Source organism: Actinia tenebrosa, unplaced genomic scaffold (genome assembly GCF_029948245.1).
Source record: "Actinia tenebrosa isolate PJP-AT-01 unplaced genomic scaffold, QUT_ActTen_1.0 PGA_scaffold4__44_contigs__length_22323623, whole genome shotgun sequence".
In the NCBI taxonomy this organism is placed as follows: domain Eukaryota; kingdom Metazoa; phylum Cnidaria; class Anthozoa; order Actiniaria; family Actiniidae; genus Actinia; species Actinia tenebrosa.
In genome coordinates this window covers 9,377,458-9,392,137 of record NW_028292581.1, presented here as the reverse complement: position 1 = coordinate 9,392,137, position 14,680 = coordinate 9,377,458, and the positions used below count along the sequence as shown (strand labels likewise).

The window sequence follows — 14,680 nt, the reverse complement described above, 5'->3', positions numbered from 1 at the left end:
AAGGCATCCGGGTTTCTGTGGATTGGGCGGGAAATGGCACATTTCCCTCCTATGATCGAGACCTCGCTAAGCCCATGTAAGGGGGGTGATGCCACGTGACCTCTTATACTTTTAGCGGGTAGTGCATAAAATTAGCGACAGTACGTCGTCCCGATAATGAATCCCCCCTCCCCAATCTCCCCCACCCTCCAGCTTAAGGAATCTTTCTTCTTTTATACGATAAACTAAAAATATACTATAAATAAACAAAATACTGATAAAATATATAAATAAGCTCTATAAATATGAAATATATCTCAGTTCTCTTTCATCGTCTTCTTCATTTTTGGCGTTCAAATAGTCACTAATAAATGACAAGCCAATAAAAATACCCCGGTAGAAATAGAGCACGAAGATCAAGTCTAATCCCCAGATTTCACTTTGTATCCAATCGCCCTGTACCGTGATATACATGGAAAAGTGAAATTGTCTGTTGATTTCATTTGGAATGTACCAAGCGATCCCGTTAAACAACACGCACAGAACATTAGACAAAGTAACTGGTACTTTTTCTGGTGACTTGAGCTTTTTCGTCCTTTGGTTCACGACAATGACTAGAGCGGCATTAAAGAGAAGAGCGATAACGTTGGCTTGAAGTCTATAAATCAAACAAGTTTGATTCCCTTTGTTTTGTCGTTCCAAATGATCTTCTCTTGTTAAATAGTCCATACTGTTCATCATACCAATGAAAAACGCAATACTATCTGAACCAAAGAGAATGGCTAGAACTGCGGTTTTGATTTTGTAAAATTCTGGTCGAAGACAAACCACGCTCACAAGTACGGTGTTTGTGATGATCAGAGCATACGGTGCACATGAAGACGGATTAGATGAAGTAATCTCGACTTCAAGAAGCATTTCTTCCCCAGAACTCATGATTTTTCCTAAAGTTTACACGGCCAAGTGTTGTTCGGAAAGAAGGTTCACAGCTCTTCGACGCCAGCAAAAAAATAGAAAAAAAATTGAAGAAGATCTAATGTCTGTATATTATGTAAATAAAACGAATCTCCAAAACGAATAACAAAAACGTCCAATTAAACCTCATACGCGTGGCGGATTTCCACCAATACAGGTTGGTAGTCAAGACAACGAAAATGCCACGTTTGGGATCTTGAAATTTTGACCTGATGTCGAGGCTTTAGATAGTTAATTCATGTATATATGACATACAACCATAATAGGCCCTTTGCAGCTCAGTAATTACGTGCTGATTTGTTCACTGAGAGCAATTGAATGAACATCATGTGTGAAATATCCTGGTAAGCAAGCAAAATTTCTACAACCTGTTTCGAGAGATTGTTGTAAAACTGCATTTCGTAACATACTGGTTAAACATCGTTTCATTCGATTCAGTTCTTTACAAGTAGCTAAAAAGAATCTCCAACTCAAAATTTAAAAAAAAAAATTTGCTCACCAGTACAGAAAAGTGACTGTTAGCTGAAAAGGGGCTATTATCGGCCATTTATTGTTACAATAGCCCACAATGGAAACGCTTCGTAGAATACTGATATCTAGTTAAAAGCCGCAAATCAATGTTTTGATCGTTTGTTTTTAATACGAAACCCCCAATTTTATGAGTCCAGGATTAGCCATGTCGAACTGTTTTTAATCCGGCACATTTGTAAGCCCAGTTTTTCTTTTTCTATTTCTTTTTGTCCTTCTTTTAATTCCTGACCCAACCATATGTTTTGTCGCTGAAAGATCGAAACATTTTAAAATCACCCATTTTTTAATAGCTTTTAATTTATTGTCATCGAACAAAAAATACACCCCCTTTGCCCTTTACTAGAAATCGTCTTTATTTTATTGTAGTAACTACACCGTTTTGGTAAAGTCTACTTTAAGTAATTATAAATCAAATGCTTTTTGTTTTAATCTTCTTAGCCTATAACTTCGGTAGATAATACGGTCTTGGACTTAAAGTGATAATCTACGATTTCGTGCTCAGCCTCATTTAATAATTATATTGCTGTACTGAATGATACCACGGCTCTAACTGTGTACCTTGTCAGCATAGTTGGTAATGATCTGATTTTCATGATTGGGATAACACATAAACATACAAAAAAAAAAAAAAAAAAAAAGAGAGAGAGAGAGAAGAGTAAAAAAACATAGACTATTGTTTTAATAAGTCAAATGTAATCCGCGTCATGACAACATGAAGCTACACTCAAAGAATTATCACCTAAATTAAGGTCTTGGCTTTATTTATTTACAAGGAATATAAAATTTAGTTCAATGCTGAACACCTTAAAATGGGTGGACGTTTTATAAGACTTTTGGTTATTTCTGCACTTTTTCTAACTTTTGCTGCAAATCTAATTTTTGTAATGCAAACGAGAGAATGCGCAAAAGATACTCAGATTTTTCCTTGGATGAAGAGTAATTTGGAAATAGAAGTTTCTAAGCAAGAAAGATATATCAACGTAGCATCAAGACAGGAAAACAACACAGGTAAGATGAATAATCCTTAGATGAACCCGGCGTCTGTCAACATGTTTCTTTTAACCTAAAGACTCAGTCCAGACGCGGCATGTTTTCTAACGTTTAAACGGGCTGAGCCTAAAGTAAATTTTTGATTGATGAAAGCGAACCCTGACTAGACGTGTCAAAGTCAAATTCAAGGAAAAGCTTTCCAAACGGCTATTGATCCAATTGACGGATCGGTAGAAATGTTCGATTGCAGAACACCCAGTATATATGATTTGCTGTTTGGAACATGACCTAGTTTTATCAACCTGGAAGGAAAAAGAAAAAAAATCATATATATTGAGGTCGTCAAAGAATGGAAAGAAAGAAAACGAAACAGAAAGAAAAGGGGGGTCACTTATGGTCATAATTCACTCAGGGAAATAAATAGTTTCAGTGGTGGGTCTAGAATTAAAACATTCTAATAATATTATATAGAGGATATTACATGGGCGCTTGGAGATACGAAATTTATTTTCGAGTGTTGAAAATGTCGCACTCGTTCGCTACGCTCACTCGTGAGAGATCTTTTCAACACTCGAAGAAAAATTTCGTATCTCCAAGCGCCCATGTAATATTCTGTTTATTATATAATTATCAATGAAGTATGTTTTGGCTTTTTCAGGCCATTCTTTCCGTGTATTTTTAAATAGCCATCGCAATGGTGTTATTTTCACACGTGAAAATAACATGTTATTTTCACGTGTGAAGATATCAATTTTTCGAAATAGAGAAAAATAGATATTTAATTGGTAATTATATAATAAAATATAAGTTATAACTGAAAGTTAGCCGTGCTTTGCCAATAATAAGCCTAAAGACTGTTTCAATTATGAAATTCATTGATGGTCTTAATTTTTTACTTTAATCGTATTCATCAGTCAATTCGAATTCAGTGGGGCTCAGTATGTGCTTAAATAATGCCTTTGCATTCACCAAAGGGGTGGCTTGTTTGCCCTGCTTTTTTACGATTCGTAGCCGTAGTTTGTTGATTGAACGTTAGTGATCTCTCAGCGCGCGGCTGCTTTTTTAAACGTGGTTCTGAAAGTCTTTAGTGCTTTTCAAACAAATCATCTTCATTAAGCTATCGTGAATTTCATTTTCAAAAAGCACTATATCTTATAAATTATACTTTTACTTGAACGAATTTAAAGTCAATTGTAGACCAATATTTTTCCTATTCCTGGGAAAACACACACGGGTGGCACAAAGTGGATGCGCTGCTTGACTTCCACCATGAGACTCAATGTCGTATATAAGTTACTTGTAAATTCCAAATGGAATTTCTCTCGGGATGAAATACCACGGCTAAATCCTATTTATTCATTCATTTTTCCTCTTACATTGAAAAGCTACAAACTCTAAAATTTCTTAAATTAATTCTATTTTCTTTTTCTTTTTCATTTTCTTTTCTATATTTGTATATATCTTTTAAGTTATTTACAGCAAAAGTTAATTCATGAAAGTTTTCTCCTAAAGAAACGTAGCTTTAAACGTATAGTTCTTCGGCACCCTGTATAACAAACTGATAGTTTACAGCGACGTTCACGTGGTAACATTGGGCTTCGTTCTCGTGTGAGCATTATTGTTCACAAGGAAACCGAGCTTAGTAAGACTGAATGTGCTACTATTTAGTTTTTGTTTTTATATTCTAATTTTTTTGGTGTGTATTCTTGTTCTTGTTCTTGTTCTTGTTCTTGTTCTTGTTCTTGTTCTTGTTCTTGTTCTTGTTGTTCTTGTTCTTCTTGTTCTTGTTCTTGTTCTTGTTCGTAGGTTCTTGTTCTGGTTCTTGTTCTTGTTCCGTGAGTCTTGTTCTTGTTCTTAGTTCTTGTTCTTGTTCTTGTTCTTGTTCTTGGTTCTGTCTTGTTCTGGTTCTGTTCTTGTTCTTGTTCTTGTTTCATTGTTTCTGTTATTGTTGTCTTGTTTTGTTTTGTTCTTGTTATTGTTCTGTTTTTGTTCTTGTCTTGTTTTGTTCTTGTTTTGTCTTTGTCTGTTCTTGTTCTTGTTTTGTTCTTGTTTGTTTTGTTCTTGTTTTGTTCTTGTTCTTGTTCTGTTTGTTCTTGTTCTTGTTATTGTTATTGTTATTGTTTTGTTTGTTCTTGTTCTGTTCTTGTTCTTGTTCTTGTTTTGTCTTGTTCTTGTTTTGTTCTTGTTTTGTTCTTGTTCTTGTTCTTGTTCTTGTTCTTGTTCTTGTTCTTGTTATTGTTCTTGTTCTTGTTCTTGTTCTTGTTCTTGTTATTGTTATTGTTATTGTTATTGTTCTTGTTCTTGTTCTTGTTCTTGTTCTTGTTCTTGTTTGTTCTTGTTCTTGTTCTTGTTCTTTTTATTGTTCTTGTTCTTGTTCTTGTTCTTGTTCTTGTTCTTGTTCTTGTTCTTGTTCTTGTTCTTGTTCTTGTTCTTGTTCTTGTTCTTGTTCTTGTTCTTGTTCTTGTTCTTGTTCTTGTTCTTGTTCTTGTTCTTGTTCTTGTTCTTGTTCTTGTTCTTGTTCTTGTTCTTGTCTTGTTCTTGTTCTTGTTCTTGTTCTTGTTCTTGTTCTTGTTCTTGTTCTTGTTCTTGTTCTTGTTCTTGTTTCTTGTTCTTGTTCTTGTTCTTGTTCTTGTTCTTGTTCTTGTGTCTTGTTCTTGTTCTTGTTCTTGTTCTTGTTCTTGTTCTTGTTCTTGTTCTTGTTCTTGTTCTTGTTCTGTCTGTTCTTGTTCTTGTTCTTGTTCTTGTTCTTGTTCTTGTTCTTGTTCTTGTTCTTGTTCTTGTTCTTGTTCTTGTTCTTGTTCTTGTTCTTGTTCTTGTTCTTGTTCTTGTTCTTGTTCTTGTTTTGTTCTTGTTCTTGTTCTTGTTCTTGTTCTTGTTCTTGTTCTTGTTCTTGTTCTTGTTCTTGTTCTTGTTCTTGTTCTTGTTCTTCTTGTTCTTCTTGTTCTTGTTCTTGTTCTTCTTGTTCTTCTTCTTGTTCTTCTTCTTCTTGTTCTTGTTCTTCTTCTTCTTCTTCTTGTTCTTCTTCTTCTTCTTCTAAATTCAACTCCTAAATTCCTATTTGGAATTACAGTGGATGAAGAACCACTCTGTGGAAATGCCACTGCTAAATCCTATTTATCTATTTTATTATTTAGTTACTTCTTCTTCTTCTTTTATCGTTACTATAAAATGATCAATGATGAAATATATCGAAACACCGGATAAACTTTTAAAATCAAAATTGCAGACATTAACCGCTATCGCCTGAACGTACCACTTCTTTCTCTTCTTCATTCATTTTTTCTTAAAAAGTTGCCCTTGAAAACCACATCGGTATAATAATAAATGAATGAGGCTCAGAAATCTATATAGCTCAGTGCAAAGTCTAAGATTCCCTAATAAATCATAACGATTGCCATAGTAATTGTATCATCACTCTATAATCCCATATAAGCAACTATTGTATTATTTTCAAATACTCTTTCATGTCCAAATTAAAGATTAATTTGGATCGTTTCCATTCGTATTCTTTCGAGGGAAAACTATGACTTATGGAATCAGTCAAGTATAGTTTGGGATGATATAATTAATTTGCAATATAGGAGTAACATGTCGTCCAACTTGGAATATTAATTGGATTCAAAAAAATCCTCTGACTGCCAAATTGGACTCGGCCTCACGTCGGCCTCACGTCGGCCTCTTTCAATTTTGTCAGTCCTCGGAATTTTCTTCGTCCAAGGATTTCCAAATCGGACAGCATGTAGTCCTATTACCTATACTAATTCAGCAGTTCGATCGAATGTTCAGTAATAGGTAGTCCGTCTCGTGATCTCGGTATCCATACAATACTTTTTTGTGTTTTCATTTTAATTTGGTTGTGAAAATGAAGCTACCGCTGTACTCATTGTCATAGTAATTCCATCACAAACACAGCCCCAAATGTTTGGGTTTGGAAGTCAACAAAGCAGACGACTATAGAAGTATAGCTATAGAGTTAAGCTGCTTATTTATTAGAAAATCTGGTATGAAACTCGCTTTAATTTCTAGGTTTAGTGGTGTTTTTTTATACGGATTATCACTGCTAAACTTTACAATGTGGGTTTCTGCCATCACTGTTATCATCGAGTACAGCTTCCCTTTCGCGCGACTGCATGATCATTATGAAATTCAGGCTTAATTACCGCTACTTTACAATGATTATTTAAGGGAAAAAGAAAGAGAAGAGAGAGAGAGAGAGAGAGAGAAAAAAAAAAACTGTACAAAATAATGATCATATTAACAAATCATCAAAATATCAAAGGTTGTGCAAAGTGTCATTAGCATCGGGTTTTAATTTTCTCTCCATGAGTGGGCTAATATAAAAGTAGAATACCATGTTTTCGAAGCCGAATTGATAAACCCTTTCAGTTCGGGCGTTTTCCCATTTCAGATCACTTGTCTTTCTCTTGAGAATAAAATTCTTTTTTGAGCTGTATCCATATTCATGCGTCTTCTAATGCTCAACCGTTAACAAAGAAATGATACACAAGGGAATGACAAGTGATCTTTAATGGGAAAACATTACACCCACGCCGAAAGGTCCTATCCAAGGAAAATCCCAAGAACCCGCTTTAAGTTTTGCATATTATTTTATCTTGGTTTTTTTTTCTCTGTAAATGGAGTCTATTTTCAATCTTTGCTCAATTGAATCCTGGAATATTCACTCGAGAAAATTGATATGTTTTTCATAATTAATGAAATTTAGTGTGGAATTCCGCATATCTCGTGATATTGAAATCTTTTTTTGTTTATAGATGTAGATAGCCTGGTACTAGAGAATTCTCTGCACAGAGTCGTGCCAAACAAAGAAAATCCTGTTCTTAACATAGAAGTTTATTCCAGCAGGTTGAATGTGTCTGTTACAGTCAACAATAAAACCGTATGTAATTTTCATATTTTTAGCAAATATGCCAGTCATCTCATCAACAGGCACTGGATTGAAGTGTTTGTAGAGATGTCAATCAAAGTGTGTTTCTAGGACAACAGATTTGAGCGAAAAACGCCTGTACATGGTTTCGACAAATAAAGTGGGTTTCATTTTATGAGCTATGTCAGTTAAAGTGTCTATGGCAATATTCTCAGGTATAAATTCTACAAAGATAAGGGGAGCTGTTCAATGACCAAAAAAATCCATGAAAAATCTTGAAGTAATAAGCACTTATTAAGAATATTTGGTTGAGCCGGATCCTAGAGTAGAGAAAAATATTATGCTAATGAGAAATCCTGTAGGTTGAAATGCGAACACAAATCTTGCGTCTTAGGCAAAGTGGGAAAATCTTAATTGGATTGCACAATAGAAATGTAGAAATCCTGGAAGGTCTTTCAAACGTACGTTCAGTAGTTGTCCAGGAATTAAAGTATACACTAATTGGTTCGTATATAAAATTCTTTAACAGATTTTCAGTGCCAATCACGTTAACTACATCGGCCTCAATGTTGTCGTCCTTAATCAAAAGACTGGCGCCAAAATGGCTTCTCGAAACTTCAACACATTTGTCAGTAAACAAGATTCTGAGGATTTAGTGAAATTTGTAGAGGATATTACAGTAGGAAGAATTTTATGTTTCATTGTCAAGGTAATTAAAAGTATTTGTAAAGGAAGTCTAAAGTAGATTTTGCCGTTTTGACCAATACAGACCCTTTTCGAGTTCCAAATTACCGTTGTGTTGCTTGATTAGAGACACGTTCACTCAGGCTTAGCCTCGATTTTGTGAAGAATATTCACGTGTTCCAGTCAAGGTCCGTCAAGTTTCAAAGTGTTCGTATTGTTGAAGTCGTGCATTCTTTACTTTACCGTTGGTATTTGCGAGTAATTAGACACCGATTCGATGCTAAGCCTGAGTAAACGAGTCTGTAATCAAGAAAGACAGCGGTAATTTGGAACTCGAAACTGGTCTATTCCTGATTGATGAGGTGGTGATAGAGCTCTTCATTTAATTGGACCGTCAAACACGCTTGGTGTTTCAGAGGACAAGAGCATGCAAACGAGGTCATAACGGCCTAATTAGTAAATAAACTTAAGTTTACATGCGTGTAGTTATCTGTTTCAAGCTGCGCTTCAAGAAATTGATACCTGATAAAGAACTCGCACTGACGCCATGATGCATTGCGATCGTGTAGAGAAATCAGGCTTTTATGACCTCGCTTCCATGTACTTGCGCACCCTTGTTCCCAAGGTGAATAACTTGGTTTGTTGGTTGGTTAGTCGGTTGGTTGGTTAGTCGGTTGGTTGGTTAGTCGGTTGGTTGGTTAGTCGGTTGGTTGGTTAGTCGGTTGGTTGGTTAGTCGGTTGGTTGGTTAGTCGGTTGGTTGGTTAGTCGGTTGGTTGGTTAGTCGGTTGGTTGGTTAGTCGGTTGGTTGGTTAGTCGGTTGGTTGGTTAGTCGGTTGGTTGGTTAGTCGGTTGGTTGGTTGTTTGGTTGGTTGAATGGTCGGTTGTTTGGTTGGTTGAATGGTCGGTTGTTTTTTTAATATGTTATTATTTTGTATATTTCCTTATGTTACTTTAAGTTTTACAAATTTAAGGACGAAGCATCGTATAATCTTCAGAACGATACTCGTAAATATTTTACCAAGCTAGGAAGTCGTTTTATAAATCGCTTGCGATGGAGAGACATGTGGGCTATGGTGATCCAGAAAAAGCTGTCAGGTGCTCGGGTACTAGCGGAATCCTTCCAAATATCTGACAAGAAGCCGTTCACTTGGGCAAGTCCTATAGATCTGGTGACAACATTTATATCAGAAGAGGACAGTGTTCATTGTGACTGGGGAAACAGTGAAACGAGTCGACGAAGGCGCAAGTTCTGTAGTCTGTATGAAGGATATCATGGGGTTTGCTTATGTAAGTGCACCATTGAAAAATCACACATTTTCTGCTGATAGTACAAATTATGCATATGATCATTTTGATAAGATTATAAAATCAACGTACATACGTGATATGTTGGCATGGCATTTCCCAAGAGACACTTTCTATTGAAATTAATAAATTCAAAATAAGACTACTAATTTATGATTTGTCTTTGTTGGTATATCGAAACCCGGTTATTGCAGCCTAGGTTATTTGGTTAATGATCTCATTGTCATCTAACATGACTGATGGTACGTGATCATCCAACACCTCTATTTTTTTGCTATGGGGCTTTATACAACGATTGCTAAGATTATGACGCTGACGTTTTCAAATTTCATGCCATTTAGGTGATAACCCACAGGACATTAACATGGACCCACCAGCATTTCCAGATGGAAGCAGGCTACACCTTCCAGTTGCTGTCATGGTTGGTAATAGACCCCACTATTTCTTCCGTATGCTGAAATCTCTACGGAAGGTGATTGGTTTAGATGCATCCATGGTAACAGTATATATCGATGGGTTAGTATATCACCAATCAGTTGCTGTGGCTGAGTTGTTCGGATTAAAGGTTGTTCAACATGAGCCCGTCAGTAGGCTGAATGGCAGAATAGCTCAGGTAAGTAATTGATCAACTTGTTTTTCGGCATAAATACCAGTGGGTATCATGGGTAGGAAAATGGTATTTCCTTTCTCTCTCTCCTAACTGCTTTGGGTTAATGCAGTCATAGATGTCCTTCCTGTGTCTCACACATATTTTTATGAGTTCTTTTGTCTTCTTGTTGACGACTTTTGCCTTTTATTTTCGATTTTAATTGATGTGCAAATTTATCTTAAACTTGTATCTGCATGAATTATGGAGCCGCCCCACACAATGTAATGCTGTAATGGCGGTTTCAACATTTGATGAATTTTGTGCATTGGAAAGTTGAGATCGTCAATTGATTTTGTATTCTCTCAAACATCACCTTTCAACATTAAAGCTGATTCAACTCTTTAAAAAATCATTTTGGCTTTCAGCATTACAAGAGAAGCTTATCTACATCATTTGACAACAATCCAGAAGCACAGTATCTGATTATTCTAGAAGAAGATCTCGAAATATCGGTGGACATCTTAAGCTTTTTCCAACAGCTCCTTCCTGTTCTGGAGAAAGACGAGAGTTTGTTTTGTATATCAGCTTGGAATGATCAGGTAAAACGTGTGGTTATTAATAGACAAGAAATGAATAATGAGTTAAGCTGGTGAGCGATTTTGATCTGGTTGCATTTACTTGCTCCGATCCAAGGTAACATAACGCCTTTGATTCATAACGCGTAGAGAAAAGTAATCCAAATAACAATCATGGGATAGTCTTCGGTTTCATTGCCCTTACCTGAGGGAAACCAAAGGCAAAATACTATTGGATTCCCGCTAAAGAAGACTGTATTATGTGAATGCGTGGACATAATAAAGATGATGCAATCCTAATGTTGTTTAACCCACTATCATGATGGGAGGCATTCATTTGATGATTATTTAATTTTAGGGCTACGACCATGCAGCTAATGACCCAAGCATGTTGTACAGAATAGAGACCATGCCAGGCCTCGGATGGTAATATTATTCGTAACAATATTATTGATATGAATCGAGCCAACTTTGTGCGATAGATGCTGTTTAACTTTGTACGCGAGAAAAACTCATTGACCGATATATGTTTTAACTTATATGTTATCCCACTGGGCTTCCATAGAGCGTTTTCACGTGACGTCACAGCGGTTATCATGGGGTACCAAAAACAATACATTTTCTATCCTCCGGGAATTGAACGAGCTATTTTTATTCAAATATTGTGCAGAAAGTTTCTATTGTTTATGGCTGCCTCCTCACGTGAGTGAAAACGCTCTATTGGTTGCAAGTCGTGCTGATTAAAACCTATACAATTAGGCGTCGAGAAGTCACGTATGGACCATTCATGATCATCACCTGAATGACTAATGAATTCAGCCCAGGGTCCCTTGAAGACGGACAAAAAATGCTTGCAGGCCCTGCCAATTAAAAAACTTTAAAAATGAGTGTCTTGAGATGAAAGTATGTTATAAGGTGAAAATATGAAATTAGCAGAAAATATATATTGCCAAAATATGTATTTAGTAATCCAACAGTAGTTCATTTTAACTAAAATCAATATTTGCAGTAGTCACTAACCGTGGCGTAATTATGTCTAAAAATAAACCGGGTCTATTCATTTTTCAGAGAAGTGACCTGTGATGACAAAACCTTAACGCACTCCCAGGTGTAATGGGTATAAGTTGATTCCATCTGTCTCTTTTGCACAGGGTTTTGAGTCGCAAAATCTACAAGGGCGAACTTGAGAAAAAATGGCCCGGACCTCAACACCTGTTTGACTGGGACATGTGGACAAGGATGGATCAACAGATTAAAGGCCGTGAATGTATAATCCCAGATATTTCAAGGACTTATCATTTTGGCGCAAAAGGACTGAACGTTGGTCCAGGTTTTCAAATTGATTATTTTCAAAAGCATGCTTTTAACAAAAAAGCTAACGTCAAGCTCAATGCTGACCTCATGTTCAAAGAAAGTTATGAAAAAGAAATACATAGACTCATAAGGTAAGCGGCCCACAATCTTTACTTGAATAGTAATTCAACGTTTGAATTATCTAAAAGTTGCTTTATATTTAACTTGGACAAGATTTATTCGGTTGCGGTCATGTTGGTGATACTCTACAGAGATGCGAAAGCTATATCTCTTTCTCCATCATGCATTTCATTAATAGCTATAGTGCTACGTCTTATTATATTACGCCCAAGTACAATGTTACTAAGTGTTGCTTTATTAATGCGTAAAGTTAGTCAGTGCCACTTCTGCCTAAAAATGCAGATTATGGGATGCCGAGGGAAGAGAACATTTAATAGCCGACAACAACTGAAATGTAAGGGTGTCTTTAGTACGTTTACGTTAACCAATGAGGAAAACATTTAAAAAAAACATAGAATTTGCTGGTAGTTTGACCGATATGTAAAACATCAAAGCGCAAAATCATTTGAAAAAGAACTATGACTCGGCACTCTATGCTTTACAGATAGTTCTGCATTTCCTCCCTGCGCACCCCATACTTTAGGTTGGCTGCCGTATCAGTAAAAAGGTTTGGTACAAAACACGTCATTTTCTAGAGTATCATTTTTTTGTTTATTGGTTGTACACGAAAAGCGATGAATATGAGTACAACCGCAAACATTTTTTAAAGGGAACTGCATCAATTGGCCTGTAAAAACAACTGATTAGGTTAACTATTAAAAGCTAAACTAAATTACTTAATGTTTTACATTAAATTTGGTTTTTATTCCAACTTCTTTCACATAATAATGAATACATTAATTTCACCCTTAGTAATCTTACCATTCTCATTGTTTCTTCAGTGCCGCCACACTGCTGGACCACAAGAAAACTCCGTGTTCAGATCTCAAGAACTTTGTCCCAAACACTAAAGGCAAGACCTACTTGTTTTATATTACAATGAAACACAAGCGAGACTATCAAACGTGGACCAATGTTGCTCGATGCTTCAGAATATGGGATCTTGATGCAAGAGGATTTCACAACAGCATGTTCAGGTTGTGGTATAAAAAGAATCATATCATTGTGGTTGGATGTCCTGCTTCTAAGTATTGCTCCTTTAAACCAGATAATATTGCACCTATTGACATGCCAAAAACCGAGAAAAGACCCAAAGAAGAAGATGTCTAGCTAACTTTTACGCTGAAAAATTACGTAAAGAAGACCATAGCAAATATATAAACGATATCAGTTTACTTTTTCATGCGTTACCCTAGGAGGAAGCGGAGTAAACTTTAAATTCGTTGAAAGATGGTTCAACCCCATATATTTGATTACTGTCGGGGGAAAAAAAGATGCGATGTTACATGCTCAAGGAAAATATATCTGGTTAATCTCTGATATAACGTATACTTTAAGAAAAATTGTTTGGTAGCAAATGTCAACTATGTTAATGATTTGGAGCCAGTGAAATTTAATATACCGGGGAAAATATGTAATGGTCGAAAAAACTTTTCCGAAAGAAGGTTGTCCTTGCAGTAGGCCAGTCACGCTCTTTGGTTGTCAAGAAAGGTCAAGTTAGCTTGCCCACCACGTGCTTGTTGCTATGGGGAAAATTGACACGTGACAAACGAGATTTATCTACAATGTCAACACTGTTTTATGCGTTTCACGAGACTGGCGGACAGGGTCTAGTTAAGTCAAAGTATGTCTCATGTTATTGGAAATTGTCGGGACCCAAGCGATCAACGACTGCCTGTTGACAATGAATTTATGGGTTTCTCATACGTTAAGCAACAAAGTGACACCCAAAGAATGACACGTAAAATGGGTAAACATTACGCCCAGCAGGCTATATCAGGAAAAAGGCAATGTCCACAAGTTGATTTTTAAAAAACATTTTTTTCGTACTTTGATAATTCCCACTTTCCACGTTTTGAACTTTTTTTTGACCCAGGTAATTTACTAACGGATTTGTTTAGTTTTTCAAAGGAGTAAAAATTGAAGAATAATTAAACCTGACATCTAAACCTAGCTGTCCGTATAGGTAGTGTCAGTAAAACGTATATAAATACATTCATTCCTTATAACTCAATTGCCATAGGTTTTATGATTAAACCCTTAATTATATGCAATTCAAAATCACAGGTATGATTTGCAGGTCTTTTTTGAGGTCATTGAAGAGGCATCCACTCCGTTTTGGTCCATAAACCCCAAACGCTAGAAAAATATTTTTTTCTTCATATTGCCATTACGCAAATGAACGGTTAAAAATGCTAATCGAATATGCAAATAATCAGTTGTTTTTCTTAAAAAAAATATTTCTTGTTACTTAAAATTGTCAACAATATGCTAGAAAGACATAAATAGATAGACATCGTCTTGGCAACTTTTTCATTCTCTTAAGAACCCAGAACTGTTTCGTGACAGCGGCTTCAACCTTTCTAACTCACTGATTGCATTGATAAATCCACAAGTCATTTTAGGATGGTTCGGTGTCACCCTATCACTCACTTACTAGCTCGAGGTAACAATGTACTGGAAATTCCTATTTCTAATTTATGATCACGTGTCGTTCCCTCGGCTCATTTCTTTGGATAACGGTTCTAGTAAAAAGACAGAACTCAGACAAATACTTATTCTCAAGATAATAACATTATACCAAAGTTAAAGAAGCGGTATATTCATAAAGTAATTGAAAATTGCTCATGTGTTTACATTATCGGATTAATGAATAAAAAGAAAAAAAAGAACAAAATTCAAATTATTAAATT

At 35.8% G+C, this 14,680-nt stretch overlaps 1 protein-coding gene across 2 annotated transcripts; it reads left to right on the top strand.

Moving 5' to 3' along the window:
* The first annotated feature begins 1,234 nt into the window (after nt 1-1,234).
* Nucleotides 1,235-14,644, top strand: LOC116296745 (protein O-linked-mannose beta-1,2-N-acetylglucosaminyltransferase 1). 2 transcript variants are annotated; one of them, XM_089036613.1, is made up of 9 exons: nt 1,235-1,298; nt 7,248-7,372; nt 7,890-8,069; nt 9,017-9,332; nt 9,692-9,963; nt 10,365-10,538; nt 10,873-10,940; nt 11,666-11,959; nt 12,770-14,644. In XM_089036613.1, the coding sequence occupies exons 3-9, from the start codon at nt 7,962-7,964 to the stop codon at nt 13,095-13,097; spliced, it is 1,560 nt and encodes a 519-aa protein (XP_088892739.1). In that variant the 5' UTR covers nt 1,235-1,298; nt 7,248-7,372; nt 7,890-7,961; the 3' UTR covers nt 13,098-14,644. The 2 variants fall into 2 exon arrangements, with proteins under 2 accessions (XP_088892739.1, XP_031560683.1); XM_031704823.2 differs by lacking the exon at nt 1,235-1,298 and adding an exon at nt 2,125-2,493.
* Nucleotides 14,645-14,680: the final 36 nt, after the last annotated feature.